General features: G+C 42.8%; 1 protein-coding gene across 1 annotated transcript; it reads left to right on the forward strand.

The window, feature by feature from the left end:
* Window positions 1-12,277: 12,277 nt before the first annotated feature.
* LOC116325930 (inner ear-specific collagen-like) lies at window positions 12,278-15,150 on the forward strand. The gene is made up of 4 exons (XM_031746993.1): window positions 12,278-12,521; window positions 12,756-12,836; window positions 14,069-14,149; window positions 14,231-15,150. Exons 1-4 carry the CDS (start codon window positions 12,278-12,280, stop codon window positions 15,148-15,150), a joined length of 1,326 nt encoding a protein of 441 aa, XP_031602853.1.
* The last annotated feature ends 5,734 nt before the right edge of the window (window positions 15,151-20,884 follow it).

The following is a 20,884-nucleotide window of genomic DNA, read 5'->3' on the forward strand; positions in this document are numbered from 1 at the left end:
ACTTTTCACACATGGTTGGTTTACCCACACAGCCGGCTGTAGCTTTTTAACTCACAGCCCGACACACACCCAAAAACAGCTGAGAGAGCACAGACTACGCCCGAGGCGTGATTGCAGATGCCGCTCAGGTGGGTCCACCTCCCTGCAGCGGCACTGCAGACCACGCCCGCCACACACATCAAACACGTAAAATAAATATTTATGCACTTTCGCATTCACTTTTTGTTTTTTGTTGTTTTTACACAGTGTTCTGAATGATGAACAATGGTCTACAGCCAATCTTGTGTAGTATTATACAAACTTTGGTTGTAAGATTCAGATAACTATTTAATAAAAGCTAAATATTTTATATGAGAGTAAGAAAGAAAAGTATATCCTTGTATCCACCTTTCTCTGTTAATGCCCTACCTGGCCCCCTGGCAAAAGCTTTGCTAGATCCGCCCCTGCACAGTTACCAGCTGTCAGCTACACAAAAAAGGAACTTGGTGTTTATTTGTCTCTCAGAAACAGTTCATAACTTCCCTTCAACTCATTCATGTCACCTAAAGGGTAAACCTGTTTCTCCATCACCAGTTCAGCTCTGATGATTCAGTAAGACCTGAGCCTGAGGCTGGGAAGAGTCCCACAGCTCTGGAAAACTTCCTGTGTTGTACCAGTGCCAAAGACTTCACGCCCCAAGGACCTCAACAGCTACAGGCCGGTGGCTCTGACATCCCACCTGATGAAGACCCTGGGCGGCTGGTCCTGGCTCAGCTTCGGCGCCTTGTGAGCTCATCACTGGACCCACTTCAGTTTGCCTACCAGCCTGGCATTGGGCGGATGATGCCGTCATTCATCTCCTACATCGTTCCCTCGCTCACCTGGAGACCGCTGGGAGCACTGTGAGAATCATGTTCTTTGATTTCTCCAGTGCCTTTAACACCATTCTTCCCTCGGTTCTGAAGGACAAGCTGGAGAACTCTGGGTGGACCATCACCTCACTACCTGGATTTTGGACTACCTCACCGACCGACCACAGTATGTGAGGACTCAGGGCTGTGTGTCGGACAGGGTCGTCTGCAGTACGGGGGCCCCACAGGGAACGGTTCTGGCTCCGTTCCTCTTCACCATCTACACTGCAGACTTCTCCCACAACTCCACCCAGTGCTTCCTGCAGAAGTTCTCTGATGACTCTGCAATAGTCGGCCTCATCACTGATGGGGACGACAAGGAGCCAGAGGACTGACTCAGGACTTTGTGGACTGGTGCCAGCTGAACTACCTCCAGATCAATGCCAGTAAAACCAAGGAGCTGGTGGTAGACTTCCATGAGCACAAGCATCCTCCACTGCAACCACTGAACATCCAAGGTATGGACATCAAGGCTGTGGACAGCTACAGGTACCTTGGTGTTCATCTGAACAACAAACTGGACTGGACTCATAACTCAGACGCCCTCTACAGGAAAGGGCAGAGCAGGCTGTACCTGCTGCGGAGACTCAGGTCGTTTGGAGTGGAGGGCCCATTCCTGAAGACCTTCTATGACTCTGTGGTGGCCTCAGCCATTTGTTATGGTGTGGTCTGCTGGGGAGGCAGCATCTCTGCTGGGGACAGGAAGAGACTGAACAGGCTGATCCGAAGGGCCAGCTCTGTTCTGGGAGGCCCTCTGGACCCAGTGGAGGTGGTGAGTGACAGGAGAATGGTGGCTAAGCTGTCATCCCTGATGGACAACATCTCCCACCCCATGCATGAGACTGTGAAGGCACTGAGCAGCTCCTTCAGTGGGAGACTGCGGCACCCACGGTGTGTGGGACGGAGAGATTTCGCAGGTCTTTCCTCCCCACTGCTGTCAGACTCTACAATAAAGACTTTTGCAGCTGATCAAACACACAAACCCACACATGTGCAATAAGACTGCTATATGTGCAATTCTTCTTCTGACGGTTGTGTTTTTGTATTTTCCTACTCAGTTGTATATAGTATTTGTATTTCTATTTTATTCTATTGTATATATTATTCTATTCTATTTTATTCTATTGTACATAGTATTTTTTTTTTTTTTTTTTATTTTATTGCATTCCAGTGTTTTCTAATTTCTGCTACATAACTTTGCACTTTTGCTGTAACAAAACAAATTTCCCACCTGTGGGACTAATAAAGGCCATCTTATCTTATCTTATCTTAAGGACATCTCCTGGTTTCGACCAGACGTTTTTTCAGCTGTGGCTCCAGCAAACATCAGCTGATATTAGAAATTGAAATCAAATGAATTCTAACAGCTGATCAAGCTTAAACGTGCTGCTGTTGTTTAGCGCGATAAACAAGAGCGAAAAGCCGATCATTGATCAGTTTCATGATTGAAGTTGCAACAGGCGAGAGAATGACAGGGGAGGCTTCGTAACGACAGAATAAATCGTAATATTTTCTCTGAATGTGGGACGATTCCGTTTGTACGCAACTCTACGAACTAACCCTTATGAATAAAATAAAGTTCAACGTCATTAACTTAGCGCTCACACAGCTGTATAGAAACTCCCGTCATGCTAGCTAGCACGCAGTACGATTGTAAAAGGTCAGCACAATGAAAATAAACTAGATCTAAACTCGGTTTATATCTGACCCAAATAGAGTGCAGTTCATAACTTCTTACCTGAAATTCAGTTCACCTCACGCTCCTGCCATCAGTTTCCTGCATCATCGGACCATATAAACGAAAAATAAGTCCAGCTAAAACACAGACTGTTGGCGAGCGATCGGGTGGTGAAACGAGTTTCACCCGCCTCACCGTAAGCCAAGCCCAGGTGCTTTTTCACGAAGGGTCGCTAGCGGCGCTAGCTAGCTAGCCGGCTATCAGCAACAGGTAAGAGAACTGTTGCTAATATGGAATGTCTTGATAAAACGAGCAGATATTTGAAGTTTACACACCTACATTTTCGCCTGAAAATATCTTAAAAGTGTATTTTGTGACCTAGAAACACTAATAAAAGACGTTTAAAACAAAGTGGTGTCTGCCATTGTTTAAGTCGGCAGAGGCGTGCTATGAATTGTGGGATATGGAGTTTTCAACCAAGCATACGCCCTTTCGGCCGTACTACTCCCGGTATACCACTAGAGAGAGCCAACACACCACAAATGAAGTCTGTTTCTATGGAAATTGGCCTAAATTTGTACTGAAATCTAAATATTTAAAAAACTATAAAAGTCATGAACACCAAAAGTCATATCATACTAGTCCAGATCCAGCAGCACAAAATGATATAACATATGTAACCCTTGTGTGAAAACTGTGCGACCGATAAGCGCGGGAATATTTTCACTAAAATATTAATATTTAAAAAACTAAAAAAGTCATAAACACCAAAAGTCATTGCACACCATTCCAGATCCAGCCGCACAAAATGATATAACATATGTGAACCTTGTCTGAAAACTGTGGGCCGAGTTACGCGCCAAAATTTAGGCGGAAGATGGAGAATAATAAGAATAATAAATCCGACGAATAGTAATAAGTGTGCCTCTTGGCATAGGCACACTTAATAATAAATCCGACGAATAGTAATAAATGTGCCTCTTGGCTTAGGCACACTTAACTATGAAAACTATGACATGAAAAAACCTGTGACCGGCCATGACAGGAAGGAAAACAGACAACTTGACCCTGAACAGAGGGAGACAGAGGACTTAAATACACAGGAGGGTAATGAGGGATATGGAAACACCTGGGGAAAAACAGCTGACATAAATAATCGTAATGCCACAGGGGAAGCAAAACTAATCACAATGAACATGGAAACAAGACTTTCAAAGTAAAACAGGAAAAATGGAGAGACATGAACTGAGAAACCAAGCTTGACACAAGAGTCAGCGAGAGGGAGTGAGAGATTCATTGATTTTTCACAATAAAACAACAAATCAAACAATGGGTTGGAGTGTGCTTGCCATCAAATACCCAGAACAATTCAAAACAGCAAGTTGATAATACGACAGAGTGCAAGCACATAAAAATGAAACCAATAGATTCAAAATGTCTGTGAAGGTTCTCATTCATCCAGGTCATCGTAGTCAAAGGAGTTTGCAAAGAAAAGCATCTGGACTTCTTTAAGTTGCTTGAAGACGTTTCACCTCTCATCCGAGAAGCTTCTTCAGTTCTAAGGTCAAATGGCCGAGAGTCCCAGATTTAAACCCAGTGGGAGTATCCCCCCCAAAGAGGGACAAAGGACCCCCTGGTGATCCTCTAATCACATGAGCCAAGGTGTGAAAGCGGGTGTGGGACCTAATCAGCCAAGGTTTCGGGTGAGCTCATTGTGAAACCTGGCCCCACCTTGTCATGTGAATTCCTGAGGTCAGATGGCCCAGGATGTGAGTGGGCGTTAAGGCGTCTGGGGAGGGAACTCAAAACTGGATTATAGATGGCAGACAGTTGGTGTCGTAAACCACCGCCTCTGTTCAAAGATGGTCGCTCACAGTGGACATAGATGGCTTCTTTCACTCCTCTTTCAAACCATCTGTCCTCTCTGTCCAATATGTGAACATTGGCATCCTCGAAAAGAGTGACCTTTATCCTTAAGATGCAGATGGACTGCTGAGTCTTGTCCCGTGGAGGTGGCTCTTCTATGTTGTGCCATGCGCTTGTGAAGTGGCTGTTTGGTCTCTCCAATGTAGAGGTCTGGGCATTCCTCGCTGCACTGTACAGCATACACCACGTTGTTCAGTCTGTGTTTTGGAGTTTTGTCTTTCGGGTGAACCAGTTTGTGTCTGAGTGTGTTGCTGGGTCTGAAGTACACTGGGATGTCGTGCTTGGAGAAAACTCTCCTGAGTTTCTCTGATACACCGCTACATAGGGGATGACAACGTTGTTGCGTCTGTCTTTCTTATCCTCCCTCGCTGGTGTCTGATCTTCTTTTCTGTGCCTCTTTGCTGACTTTATGAACGCCCAGTTAGGATAACCACATGTTTTCAGTGCTTCCTTTACGTGTGTGTGTTCCTTCTTTATCCCTTCAGGCTTAGAGGGAACATGTTCTGCCCGGTGGTGTAGGGTCCTGATTACTCCAAGTTTGTGTTCCAGAGGGTGATGGGAGTCAAAGAGGAGGTACTGGTCCGTGTGTGTGGGCTTCCGGTAAACTTCAATGTTGAGGTTGCCATTCTCTTCAATGTGCACAGCGCAGTCTTAAGGATAAAGGTCACTCTTTCGAGGATGCCAATGTTCACATATTGGACAGAGAGGACAGATGGTTTGAAAGAGGAGTGAAAGAAGCCATCTATGTCCACTGTGAGCGACCATCTTTGAACAGAGGCGGTGGTTTACGACACCAACTGTCTGCCATCTATAATCCAGTTTTGAGTTCCCTCCCCAGACGCCTTAACGCCCACTCACATCCTGGGCCATCTGACCTCAGGAATTCACATGACAAGGTGGGGCCAGGTTTCACAATGAGCTCACCCGAAACCCTGGCTGATTAGGTCCCACACCCGCTTTCACACCTTGGCGCATGTGATTAGAGGATCACCAGGGGGTCCTTTGTTCCTCCTTGGGGGGAAACTCCCACTGGGTTTAAATCTGGGACTCTCGGCCATTTGACCTTAGAACTGAAGAAGCTTCTCGGATGAGAGGTGAAACGTCTTCAAGCAACTTAAAGAAGTCCAGACGCTTTTCTTTGCAAACTCCTTTGACCAATAGATTCAAAATGAATTTTAAAACACATGAAGAGAAGTATTTCTTATATATTCTTAACAAGTTAATTCTTACACTCATGCGCCTTCACGGTAATATTATTAATATAATTACATTTCCACACTTTGTCAAATAGATTGCCATAGATTAGACATAAAATATATATAACAGACACACACAAACAAATGTGAATATTACATCATCATCACCATCATCCTCATCACAGTCACGGAGTCGTTTGCTGGTAAAATCCTCAGGTCTTCATTACACCTCTTATTAAAATATACAATATGCACATGTGTGTTAGTATCAGTTTTCAGGCCCCTCTTCTGTGGAACCAGCTTCCAGTTTGGATTCAGGAGACAGACACTATCTCTACTTTCAAGATTAGGCTTAAAACTTTCCTTTTTGCTAAAGCATATAGTTAGGGCTGGACCAGGTGACCCTGAATCCTCCCTTAGTTATGCTGCAATAGACGTAGGCTGCTGGGGGATTCCCATGATGCACTGGGTGTTTCTTCTACACTCACTATGTGTTAATAGACCTCTCTGCACAGAATCATATCTGTTATTAATCTCTGTCTCTCTTCCACAGCATGTCTTTATCCTGTTTTCCTTCTCTCACCCCAACCGGTATTTGTTAGGGTCTTTAACTTATAATAATACATATAATATCAATAAAATTGAATGGAACTGAATGTGAGAATATTAAAATCATCATCATGATTTTTGTTAGTGTGTTATAATTCAGAAGACAACAGGAAGATAAGCTGTGATGGCTAAAGTACAAAAGTCTGAGTTTGCATGTGTGAACAAAAAGTAATTGTGAAGGAAACGGGATCTGAATCAGGCCTGCTGAGTTCAGGACAGACCAGCAGTCTGAGATTAATAACCTATTAAAATATTGGAACAGAAGTACTGTGAGGTCAGTTTCTTAGTATTGATAGCCTAACATAAATGGACTGATGGTGGTCCAGTCAATCAAAGCTGGATGTCTAAACTTTATTCATAACCTTATTAATTCATTTCAAACAGACATACATGAACTGTATTAGGATACATGCACCAGTTTTGGGCTGTAAAATACACTTAACACACACACACACACACACACACACACACACACACACACACACACACACACACACACACACAGACAAACAAATTGAGTTCATGCCTCGCTGTGTATGTTATTATCTGTTTCTTAGCATGTGGCTAAAGTGCAACATTAAATGGATCAGCAGTGAGCTGGTGGATGTTCAGAGTTGGTGTCCACATACATATGGACAACACACACATTCTACAACATCAGGAAAAAGCTGGAGCAGTGTTTCAGAAAGTCTGTATGAAGTTTGCAGGATATGTTTTCATGGATGGATCCTCTGAGGGGGGTCATTACCATCCTCGGCCCTCTGAGACCAGAGCTGAGGTCTGCTCCGGCTGATTGGTCTCTCTGGTCAAAAGCACTCACAGATAGTTGCATCAGAGGGAGTTGGAGGAAACTGTGGCTAATGAGGAGACACCTCAGGGACAGAAATGTTTACATGCACAGATGACCTTTAATCTACCGGTTACAGAGATGATGTAACTCTTACAGCAGCCTCTGCAGGTTGACTTTAACAGAAAAGTTCTCTCACTTTGTTCAAAGTCTTAAATTTGTCTTTTGTGGAAATAACTAAAAGTTAACTCTGGAACCAAGACTGCACTGATCCCAGTGCCATGTTAGCCTCCTGTAAGATGTTTCATGTTAGCGTCACAGAAGTGTTAGCCAGACAAACCTAAACCTGACCCAGCAGGCAGTGTTTGTGTTCATAATATCAGATGTTTTATTCATGTGGAATCAGAGTGACTCTTCAAAGTTCTTGTAAAATGGAGTATGGGCAGAAATCTGTGCCATCAGAAACTAAATTTGAATAAGTTAAATTTGAATTTGAATTGCTCAGATTGAATCTGAATTGTAACTTGAATAAATGCTTTTGAAAACTGAATTTGAATTAGTCTAATTTGAAATTGAATTTATGGTTTGAAAATGATCATCACTAAATTGAAATTGAATTTTATATATTGAAAATGAATTCATTCGCTTTGAAACTGCATTTTATCCTTAAAAATTCAGCTCTCGAATAATTTCAGTTTCACTCTCACCATTCAGTTTCAGTTCTACAATTCACTTTAGCTAAAGTTATTAAGTTAGCTAAAGAGTTGGGATGCTGTGTAAGACATAAATAAAGCTCAAATACAAAGGTTTGGACACTGTTCTGCATGTTTCCCTACTGTAGGGGTCTCTGCAAGCATACAGGGCTCTGACAGGGTACAAGATGACAACTTTGGAATTCTACTAGAAACAGTCGATCATATTTGTTTGTCAAAGCTAAATCCAGGGCAAACTAGGCTAAATTAGCGTTTTTAGCTAACAGCTACAATAAGCATAAAAGTTACTGTACGGCTATCAATTGTTAACATGACGCTTGTTCTTATACATGTAATACATTTATTACCAACCTGAGAGTTTATCCGCTGGTCATTCGACATGACGAATGACTTCTGAAGTCTTAATTCAGCTCAAGACGCTGTAGATTCCGTCAGTAACACTTTCAGTCCGCTAGTAAAACGTAGTTCTATTAATCTGCGCTTGTTTACTCTTGAACCGGAACCGGATGTAAGTTCCAAAAAACTGAATTGTAGAACTGAAACTGAAATTATCCGAGAGCTGAATTTTTAAAGGATAAAATGCAGTTTCAAAGCAAATGAATTCATTTTCAATATATAAAATTCAATTTCAATTTAGTGATGATCATTTTCAAACCATAAATTCAATTTCAAATTAGACTAATTCAAATTCAGTTTTCAAAAGCATTTATTCAAGTTACAATTCAGATTCAATCTGAGCAATTCAAATTCAAATTTAACTTATTCAAATTCAGTTTCTGATGGCACAGATTTCTGCCCATAATGGAGACCGTGGTTACTGCTGGTTACTGAGTAATTCAGTGTGACAGCAGCTTACTGCACAACGCCTTCATGTTAGCAATGACAGCCGGGCCACACTGTCATCGCTTCCTTTCTCCTGGCTGTGGTTACGGTGCGTCAGCTGATGCTGCAGTGAAGAGCAGCGAGCATTAATGCAGTAACTATATTGAAAGTGCAGCATTTTACTGATAGGTGGAAGAAGATGTAAGAAAGAGTGGAGTGGGGTTATTTTCGGAGGTTAGGGCCGGTAAAATTTAATATTCTGATTCATTTGAAAGATTTTCCTTTTTGGATCCAAACTTTTTTCCACTTTCTGTTTGGCGTTGGTGTGTTTAACATTTCTTTCGTTTTTCTTTTTTTTATGTCTGTCCTGTCCAGCACTGTAGCAATCAGAACTGTTGTCTGAAGGCCAAGAAAAAGGCCCAAGAGATTTACTTCCCCAAGTGGACCTTTTCCTATACTCGTCCACTTGATTGTCATAGTTGATTCACTCTTTATTATTTGTTTTTATTTTAAGTTATTACAATCAGAAAGAATAAACTAGAGGAGAAGAGGGATAGAGAGAAAAGACACTGAAAATCTTATTCACCACCTGCTGAGAAAAAAAACAAGCAAAAAGAAAACAGCAGAGTAGGGAAACTACAGCAACAACTAGCATAAGCATCGGTAACAGTAAATAATAAATACTGAATCGTACTGACAACGCATGATATGTTTGGAGGCAGCAGCCAACCAAGAGAGTGTGTCTGTGAGTACCTTTTTGTACACCTGTGTGTGTGAGAGCACATGTATTCATAAGGTTTCTCCATGTAAATGTCTAATAGTAGGTAGGTAGGTGTGGGGAGCCATAGCCCTGCCCCCAGGAACATGAAGCAGGCATGGAGGAGATCCAGGCCCCAGACATCTAGAGGGCGTCCAGAGTGCGAGAGCCCACGGAGGATCACCAGAGGGCCAGCAAATCCACCCTCCTTGAAAGAGCTGTGAACAGTTCCAGATGAGGGGTCACCCAGCAGCCACGGCGCAGAAGCCACAGGGGGGCTGCTGGGGGACATGCCCGCAGGCTCTGCCAGCAGCCAGCTGTGCCAGAGTGGACTGAGCCCCAGGTCCAGAGGACTGAGGGCCCTCCATCCCCCGAAGGGGCCCGACCAAGCCATAGGCGCCAGGCCCCTCCAAGCAGCCATGAGCTGGCGGGAATGAGCTGTTACATACCTGAGGGCCCAGCACCGGACACCAAGAACCACCAACTCACCGACGCCTGAGGGCATCAGCCACCGGCAGGGAGTGTGATGGGGGGAGATGGGCCTCCATACTTTGGAGGGCCTAAGATGTTCACAGAGAGGTGGAGTCTAAGACCCAAGCTGACATATAGACACAGACAAACAGGCGCACACAGACACAAACGTGCATTTCCATCCTCATGCACTCATATACAAACAGTCAGCACTCACTCAACGTGGAGACAAACAGAAATGAACACTGTACACACACTCACACTCCCCGTACATACTCTATACCCAAGGTCCAGGCACCATCACCCTCAGAGGGGCAATCTGCCCCCAAACCCAGGAGATGTTGCCCTTTTCCCTGTGGTGGAGAGACCACCCCTGGTCTTGCAGCAGCAAGGAAGCCAGCATCCCGGATCCAGACCAGACGGCCAACTCCTCCTCCCAGCCCCCTGCCCCCGATGGCGAACAGAGAACGGAGTTATGAAGACCCCATACCTCCCTCTGCCTGTTCATATGTGGTCTTGCTGCGTGCTGTTCTAAAGCGCATGTAAAACAGGTGGCCTCCACTGCACCTCAGTGACATACCTGTACCCCAAGGCCCTGCATGCCTGGGGGGTTTGATGGAGTGGGAAGAGGGAGGCAGTTGGGGCAGTTTAATAACACACTTTAATAAATGACAGTTTTAATCTAGTTAAAAAACAAATACGTTGATTAATTGAAATAAGTAAACCAGTTAAAGAAAAACAGGAAAATGTATTGTATCATGTGCCTTTTATGGCATCACGGAGGTTTGTAACGTATAGATCTTGTATGTTGTTATCTCCTTCGTATAAAGTGTCTTGTTGCCCATAAAAGAGGAAGTTCACTCAGGCCCTAAAACTTCTCCTCTTTCTGAGGTCATATTATGATGATGTCACTACAGCGTTGATAATACTATAATGCCTGTGCCAGTAAAACAGCAGGAAGAACAGATGGAGGCCTTTGCCATCGGGAGGGATTGATTTCCACCCATGTAGCCTATATTTCTTTGTCCTTGCATGTGAAGCTGGGAGTTTTGGGGATTTGGGGAAGAGTCTGGTCCTGAAACTGAGCCATCACGTCGTGGGCGTATCACCCGCTCTGCTGTATAGTTGACCCACATCCTGATTCCCAGGGTGCGGCTTTAATAAGGTCCCGCCTATGGAGCGTTTGTCTGTGCGGGACACGATGACGACCTTCAGTCGACCTGCTGGATCGTACATCAGAGAAGGATTACAGTTACACCTGGGCCTATCGGGGCCTCCTCCACTCACCTGAGCAGCTTTCTTTTTTGGCTTTAACTGACTTATTCTGATTTTGTTCTCATATTCTGTTTTATTTAAATGATGTTTCTCCTTCGTGTTGTTGGTTTGATGTTTCAGTAACAACGTGCAAAAACTGTACTTGTAACCGCACACGCTGAGGAGACCGTCGTGCACCACTGAGACGAGGAGGAAGAGAAGGAGGAGGAGACGAGGGTCTGATATCATTCTGCTGATCACAAACAGCTGCAAAAATAAAACAGAAAAGAATTCAAACTGTAAGTGTGTGTTTGTGTGTGTGAGTGTGTCTGTGTGTGTGTCTATGTGTGTGTGTGTGTGTCTGTGTGTGAGTGTGTGTGTGTCCAGTCATGTGACACCTGTGAGGCTGCAATGAGGTCACATTTTTCAGTACAGTCAAAAACATGAAATGCAGACTAACACACACACACACACACACACACACACACACACACACACGTGTGGGTGGGGCACCAGGTGGGTGTGGTCCAGGTGTTTTATTAGCTGCTGTGAGAGGTGAACTCAGAGAAAAGGCAGAAGGCGTGAAACACGACAAGGTGAGTTTCTTTAAAAACTTTAATGAGTGACTATTTTTATTAATTTGTATAAAATGCATTTTCAAACACTAGACGAGAAACACAGGACACCAAAGCATGTTTCTAACATTCAGATTAAAATGAATTAATGGAACAACACCAGGCTTAGCTAAATAATATTTAACACTAAAACACTAAAACCTTTAAATATAAACGTGATATAATCTAATAACACGGACAGATTTTAGGCAGATTGCACTGAATGAAACCCTCTTTGAACAGATCTGAAAGGACAGAAAGTTTCCAGAAGATAAAATCTTTTTTTAAAAGTGACCCGAGAACTCCAGGGCACTGTTTTTTAAATAAAAATGAAGATGTTTTCTTTATTTTCATGGCAAATGTACAAGCCCTCATCGGTGAGTTAACCAGAGTTCATGGAAGCTCCTGACCTCCGTCGCTGGCTGACCTTGCTTTAACTCCCCAATGAAACGTTCACGTCCTTCCAGGAAACTCTCCTCTCAAACACAGCTTCAGAGCCCTGCAGAAACTGACATCAGCAGCAGGAGGAAGTTCAAACATCTCCTTTGTCTCTGCAGACCATGGTGACCTTTCTTCTTCATGCCCTGCTGGCGGTGATGTCCCTCCCTGTTGTTATGTTAAGAAATGGGACCCAGTCCCCTGTCCTCACCTTTGACCCAGCAGCTGTCAGTGACCGCGATGCTTATTGCCAGATGCTGCTTCAGTCCAGCGTCCCCGAGCAGCAGATCCCCTGGTTCTGCGTCTGCACTCGATGCCAGAACACCAGAGGGCCCAAAGGAAGCCGCGGAGATGAGGGGCTTCCAGGTAACCTGGATCTATATCATGACGTTACAGATCACACAGAACATTTTTATATTATTTTATTTCCATCAGACCGAAAATAAATAAAGAAAAACATGATGAATATGAGAAGCTTACAGTTTGTGCATCAGTCTGCACACATGCTTATTTTAACATGGGGCTGCTTCTGCTGGACAGTGAATGAACTGCAGCTGTTGCTGCTTCGTTGGTTAATCAGTCTGTCGCTCTCCCCGTCAGGTATTCCTGGTAGTCCTGGGAAAAGAGGCATGTCTGGGTTCAGAGGTCCTCCAGGTTTCGTGGGCAGACAAGGAGCCAAAGGTTACTGCTCCCTGATGGGGAATGCTGTGAAGCAGGCTCAGTATTCCCAATATTTCCATTTTTCCTTCTTTAAGAGTCTCTGTCAGGTAGAAAAAAACTAATTTTGCAAGATGTGGCTCACTGACTGGGCACTGATTCTTTTCACCAAAGCAATCTTTGGTCCTGGCCAAGCATCTGATTCCTTTGATTGGAAATCTAAATGGGATTTAAAAAAACATTTTTATGTGCAGGAATGTCAAACTATTTTACACTGTGAGCCACAAACAGGACGATTTGAATTTCAGAATCAGAATAAGAATACTTTATTAATCCCTTAGGAAATTATGTTATGTTATGTTAAATTATGTTTCAGTGCTCCCGAGAAGAGAAGCTTTTCTTTCTCTCAGTTTAAAGAAGATTAACTGCACATTTAATCCTTTACTTATGTTAATTTTCTTAATATGAGAACAATAAGTTAATTTGTGTCAAGGTGAGGACAGGGGACTGGTTAACTGTATGTGTCAGTTTTTCTACAGGACAAAGACGTGGCCATAGTAAATGACTGTCAGCACGACTGTTTGGGCTTAAATTATAATAAATAAATGTTACAGAAAGAGTTCTGATAGCTCATTGCCCACAGTGTCCTATTATTATATAATTAATAATTTCTCTAGTAGATCATGAAAAATCAGGAACTCTTCTGTCATTTAATTGTTTATCTATTACATTGTATCGTGTGAACAGCCATTATTATTATTATTATTTACTTTATTTTATTTTATTTGAACAGTTTTACCCAAAATGCCTACAGCCAGTCAAAAACACCACTTCAAATTTGAATCTCTTTGTTTTTATAGCGTTTACCATGAGAGCAAAGAGAAACACAAACTCCTGGTTTAGCTCTTTTTAAAAATATTCATACATGCTGTGTTAGTTACCCCGAAAGCTGCTGTGAGAGGCTGAAGTTAAATTATTGGACGATAGCTGATCAGTTCCTGTTACCAGCAGTGAGAATCATAAAAGAGGTTTCAAGCTGCTCCTTTTTCTGCATCACTGACTGTCTTCTCTTTATGAACTTGTCTGAAAAATACTTCATTTCACACTAGGGGCTGCTGTAGTAAAAAGAAATGTGTGTTATCTTCTTACTGCCCTAAACTGCTTGGACTCTACTTGTGGTTTTCTGTTTTGCTATAACTAAATGTTTATCATGGTGTGAGTCACCTGACTTCATCTGTTTTGTGTTCAAACTTTAGGACAGAAAGGCGATGATGGGGATAAGGGCGACTGCGGACCTCAGGGGCCTGCAGGACTCAGAGGACTGCAGGGCTTCAAAGGTGAGCGATGAGGCAGTCATTGGGTGCTTCAGCCCATCGAGCCTCAGAACACCTCCTCACCCTGTTTTTGTTGCTCTGCAGGTGAAAAGGGGGAGCAAGGTTTTGCGGGTCTTCATGGGGATCCGGGTCCTAGAGGAGATGATGATGTCTGTCCTGATAATTGCAAGTCCATCGCTGGAACTCAGGGACCAACTGGTTTGATAGGCCCTGCAGGATCCAGAGGTCTGCCTGGCACCCCGGGGATGCCGGGTCCCAAAGGTGTCAAGGGTGAGATGGGAGAGTTTGGGCCCCCTGGTGTTCCTGGATCTGTGGGTGAGAAAGGAGAGCTGGGGCCACAGGGGGAGTGCAGATGTATAGATGGAGCTGATGGACATAAAGGCGAAAAAGGAGATAAAGGAGTCAAAGGTGATGTGGGAACAATGGGCCTCGTGGGCCAAATAGGGCCTCGGGGGATAACAGGAGACATGGGGCACATAGGGATGATGGGTCCTCCAGGTCCCTGCATGCCCACCATCCAGTCGGCCTTTGCTGCAGGCCTGATGACCAGCTTTCCCTCACCCGACACCCCCGTGGTTTTCTCCTATGTTTTCTACAACATCCAGCAGAATTACAACCCCAGCACCGGCATCTACATCGCTCCCATCAATGGCACCTACGTCTTCAGCTACCACGTCACCGTCTTTGACAAAGTCCTGAAAATCGGCCTCTTTCGTAACTTCATGCCGGTTATTAAAACCACGGAGGCCAGCCAGTTAGCGACCACCTCACAGTCGGTTGTCCTTCACCTGCTGAGGGGAGATTGGGTGTGGATTCAGGTGAAGGATATGGTCACCAACGGCATGTATGCCAGCAATGAGGCCAGCAGTGTTTTCTCTGGCTTCTTGCTGCACCCAGATTCATGTGATTTGGCTTTACTCAGATCCCCCATGCCCCACAAGAAGGTTCCCGATGATGGATACACCTGGGGCGGCACGCCTGAGTCCAGCACCCCCCAACCCTGATCAAGTTACACTCATGTTACACAAGACAAAAATATTTCCCACCAATCAGACCAACACAAACACAGCGTAACCACAGACGGTGTGCTTGAACATCAAATGCTCCGTCAGGTTTTTGCACTTTGTGAATCATCCTTTAGAAACCTTATGTTTTAGACCAATAGGGTGACTTCCGGTGTTGTGGTCTCATTAATTTTGGAGCTTTTCTGTTTTCTTTGTATTTCTAAAAATTACAGATGGTATCTGATAGGGAAGTTTCTCTCCGAGCCTCTGCTGTAATAACATCCAGTATTGTTGCCGTGTCCTCGTTTCCCCCATGGTTTCAGTCGTGCTGGAGTATTTATCTCCCCACTTATCTCTCTGTCTTTGTCTGTAAACTGGTGTGAGCTCCAAACTCTGTTGGAGATTTACAGGCAACGAGTTACCTGATGATCCCCTGACACCGACCCGACTGGGCGGGTTCCCCCAAAACAGCTCCGCTCTGCTCCAAACAATGAAACCGAGACAACACAAGTCTCTGTCGCCCTGATGACTCAGCCAGAGCTGTTCTCTGTTTTCCAACAAGACATGCATCAGAAACATCAGCTCTGAAACATCTTCACATGCAAAGATTTCTGTGAGACGCACAGCTCAGTAACAGCTCAGGATCTTAAAATTCCCAGAAGAAAAAACTTATATTTTAATATTGGAACACTTGCATTGCAGGATGATTTACTTAAAACTTGAAGATGTTAAAGTGAAAGCTAAGGGGATTTGGGAGCTCATGTTGCTGTCTTCAGATAACATCACACAGTTTCTCTTTTAGAGTTTATTGATCAGTGCTAATTGGCAATGAGTCTTTTAAAAGAAAAGCTTCTATCGCTGTGTGTTATTAGGTTCGGGTGTTGGTGTCATCAGGTTCCTCACACAAAGCTAAGAATAAATAATCTGGGAGCTCAATATATAAAACGCAGCTTATTTAATAAATACATTAATTTCAGAACATCCATGTAAAAAAGTCTCCCGCATCCAAACCCAACAGGAAATCAGTCATTTTGAATTCCATTTTGGCATCTTTGCTAATAAAGTTTTCTTAATTGAACTTTTATTTAACAGGAAGTTAATTAAAGTTTAAATGTTTCTCTGCATAGTTCTGTCCATCAAGATACATTTTAACAAACTCCTGCTCGAGTTGTAACAGATCAGTTTTCAGAAGACTTTGAAGAGTCTGATGTGCCGACCTCTTCATGCTTTGATGGAGGTGTGTCAGGGGCACCGTGGCGAATTTTGATATTTAGATATGAAATTTTAAGTTGCTGTGATTAATAAATTGTTCAGTTGACCCCATCACATGCGAGTCCCAGCCTGAGCACAGCTACCTGCCAGTATTCAGTTACAGTGACAGTGACACCTAGTGGCAACAGGGTCATTGCCATATCATCCAGTATATGTAGCAGCCAGTGAGTCCCAGCCCTGCCTACAGGAAGTGCCTGAAACACATGCAACATGCTGACGGTCACTGCAGCTGTAACGTTTCGCTGTTCTTATCGTCTTTATTCAAACAAAACAGTTTCAAGAGCTTCATTCTTGTGGTCCACATTAGAAACTGAATCATTAGCAGGTCGGGTGATTCTAGTTCATGCTGAAATAAAAATCAAATATTAGAGATGTTGTGGGTTTCGGTTTGTGATTGTCCTCTGTATGAATACTTTTGTGTTGTTAAATTTAACAATCCTCTATTAAAACAAGAAAGAAAGGAATCTGTCATTTCATGTCTGAATGAAAACTAACTGCAAATTCAACAAGAACAATGTCAGCTTTAGAGATGGACTCCAGACGAGTCCACCCGAGCTGTCTGTTGTGTCTCTACAAAGTAAACCTCGACAAAAATTCATTCACATTCACAAAGAAACAGTGTCTGAAGACTGAGCACATGTTAAGCACGTGTGATGCTTCAGCTGGCTGCCTGTCTCAGTAAGAAAGTTGCTTCATATTTTTCCACCAACAACACGTTGGTTCAGGCTTCATTCATTTCTGTTTAACATGTGCCTCGACTGCTGGGGTTTGCATTGTTGGCTGCACAGCAGTGTTCGATTTTCAACAGATTATGTTCCTCTGTGATGATGTGACTCTGACACAGTGACAATCAGTGATGGGAATAACGGCGTTACTAACGCTGTTACTTTTATCAGTAATGAGTAATCTAACTAATTACTATTTCTATCATTACAACGCCGTTACCGTTACTAACAAGAAAATGCGGTCGTGTTACTATTTTTCCTCAACAGTTTCGTCACATTTACTGTCTAAGGACAGTGCTAGCAAGCACTCTCTGCTTATGAGCAGAAAATAAAAAAACTGAACAAAAAACTGCCCGTTCGTGTTGGTGGAAAAATGCACCATGTCGACCAATCAAAAAACTGATATGGCAACATGACATTTGTTTATTTAGGAAGACGAGAAAGTTTTAGGAGTGACGGCGAGAGAGAGAGAGCGAGTTTTGAGATGTGAGATTTGTGACGTTTAGCGTGTTTGTTGCGTGTAGTTAATGTGTTGTCTTGTGTAGTTAGTGTGTAGTGTTGTGGATAGTTTTGTGTTGTGTGTCAGAACAATGAGGCGACTGCTGTCTCCAGGTAGAAACAGCAGTGATACACCTGCTGCTGTCAGACCTGCAGGTATCAGGCTGTGATGTTCTGCTTTATAGTGGACAGAAATGATTTTTTTGGAGTGGCACAAATAATTTGTGGCATCTTATTGAAGAACAGCTGATTGTTCTGTAAATAGTTTGAAATGGTTATTTAAAAAAAGGGTAAAAGGTAAATGGATGCAAATAACTTTGTTGTTTGTAAAACTTGTGCATAGGATTTTAAAATTGACAATTAATATTTGCATTTAAAGTTATGAAATATGATTCATTAAACATGTTTGTGGTTGTTACAGTAAAAAATGTAACTTTTTCTACTGTGATTTTATGGTTTTTGTCTGATTTTAAATCAGTTGTGTTAATACAGTATGTCAAAATGAAAACATGACTGTAAATTCAGACACGTGAGGTTGTGCTGATGATACCAAACAAGGCAAAGTAAATAGTTTTTAAAGGTAAAATGTGGAGAGAAAATCAAAAGTGGTTAAAATGGGTAATTATACCCTGGACCCCACAGAGTTAAACTTTTTTTAAAGTAACTCAATAGTTACTTTTCAAGTGATTAATTACTTTTAGAATCTTTTAACTCAGTTACTAACTCAGTTACTTTTTTGAAGAAGTAACTAGTAACTATAATTAATTACTTTTTCAAAGTAACTTGCCCAACACTGGTAACAAACATACTCATTAAAATTAGTCAAAAACAAAGAGAGTGTCTACAAAAAACAAACTATTTTTCTCATTTTGGTTCAATATGAGGCGAGCAGTTTTGTGACGCAGGAAGAGCAAAAAGATTTGGACCTCTAAACAGTTTGAGAAGACTCAACACTTGTGCCTTTGAGACTCTGACGCCCTTCGCAGAACGAAAACTCAAATCTGTATTTGAAACTCTGTTGCTCACAGACCACATGAAACAAATCAAACCCAGACACCAGGATCAGCTGATGGGCTTCCTGCCAAGAGATCCTGTTTGATGAACGTCACCGATTCTCTGAACTAATAAAGAAGTAAAACTAAACCTGGTTTACACTGAATAAATCTGCCCCTGAGTGGGTCTTTTTTTGGATGTGTTCCCATGAAAACCATAGCCCAACAACATCAGGCCAGGTGAGTTGAGCGTGATGTGGTGAAGTTTAGATGAAGATCACAGAGCTTACATTTCTGCATTTATTTTATTGGATAGTTTTCCCAAATACACCTGCTTGTAACATCTGAGAGCTGCATCATCAACATGGATCATTCACAAAGCTTGTTTTTACTTTTCTCTGATGAGAAAATTGTGCTTCTATTCTCTGATTGCTGTTTTATAACAGCAGCATTAAGTTCCTGGAGATTTTTTTTACCTCAGAAAGTTTCTTGGTGTTGATTTTTCTGAAGACTCCTCAGATAAGTTGGCTGAGGCGTGTTATCAGGAAGTAAAGAGAACAACAACAGTAAAATACAAACCTCAGGTCACATGTCAAAATACAAGAAAACTGATCAGCAAACATGAAGCTACAGTGTTTACTCGTGTTTCAATAACGTATCTGTTGTCCTTACAAAATTATTCATAGAGAGATTAAAACAAGATGAGAGAGAACTCCAGGCCAGAAATCATCGACGCAATTCCGCAGTCACAAAATCGATTTCACCACAGTTATAAAACACTTGAGAAATAAAGTCCACGTGGATTGTCTGGATTTGAAAAGGCTCGAATGTCATGATCTGGGTGAGTCAGACTAAAATTCCACAGCCTCTGCTCTCCTCCTCTGGGTGGAGTCTTCCTGGCTCCTCCCTGGACTCCCACCTGATGACAATCAGACCAGCAGTAAGAAAGCAAGCAAGCAAACAAGTGGCCTCTTGTTAGACCTGCTAATCATAGAGTTTGTATTTACCTTGTTCTCTGTTAAAAACCCAAACTCTTTGATCCTCGGGCTGAAGGAAGAACAACATTCGGTGTTTAATACTCAATCAACAATTCTCTTTATTCCATACAACATTTTGAGCATTACAAATGTCTGGACGGGAAATTTGCACAGGAGGGTGTCTGGCAAAATCTCAAAGTGTCTGACCATTTCTCACATTCTTATAGCTTCAGCCCCCCTCCAAACTAAGCATTCACATTCTTTCTCTCTCTCAGTGAGCCGGAGTTATGACCTAGGCTTCCTGCTCACTATGTTTTCGACACCAACTGTCTGCCATCTATAATCCAGTTTTGAGATCCTTCCCAGACGCCTTAACGCCCACTCACATCCTGGGCCATCTGACCTCAGGAAATCACATGATAGGGTGGGGCCAGGTTTAACAATGAGCTCACCCGAAACCCTGGCTGATTGGGACTCACACCCACTTTCACACCTTGGCTCATGTGATTAGGTAGAGGATCATGAGGGGGTCCTTTGTCCCTCTTTGGGGGGATACTCCCACTGGGTTTAAATCTGGGACTCTCCACCATTTGACCTTAGAACTGAAGAAGCTTCTCGGATGAGAGGTGAAACGTCTTCAAGCAACTTAAAGAAGTCCAGGCGCTTTTCTTTCCAAGCTCCTTAGACTACAATGACCTGGATGACTGAGAACCTTCACAGACATATATATTGTATAGTATAGTATTAGATATATATATATATATATATATACATATATATAAGTATATATATATATATATATTGTTAAAGGGTTCAAATATTGAGGGTGAGTATAAAAACAACGATGGTCCAGAAGAGCTTGGTCAAACGATGATTTTAATGAACACACGCGTGGGGAGATGTACACACGCGTGGGGAGATGTACACACGCGTGGGGAGATGTACACACGCGTGGGGAGATGTACACTGCACACACCAGCTGTAGATCTCCGCCCAAAAACTACACAGCAATTGTTTTATAGCATCAGGGTAGGATTTATGACGCCCCCTCTTTACGTCAACACAGATACAATACATGCATTTTCAAAACCAAAAATGTTCTGTTGATGACTTGTGACACATTTAAAAAGAACATTTTCTCCTCTCCAAGCCAGGTGTTTCCTGTAGCTGCCGTACTCTGCTTATCTTCTGGAACATCAGCAGCGCATCTTAAGGCACACTCTCACTTATGCAGACACAATTTTGCAGTTGCAAGCTTGTAAACTATTAT

This window comes from Oreochromis aureus, linkage group 14, assembly GCF_013358895.1.
Source record: "Oreochromis aureus strain Israel breed Guangdong linkage group 14, ZZ_aureus, whole genome shotgun sequence".
Taxonomy (NCBI): Eukaryota; Metazoa; Chordata; class Actinopteri; order Cichliformes; family Cichlidae; genus Oreochromis; species Oreochromis aureus.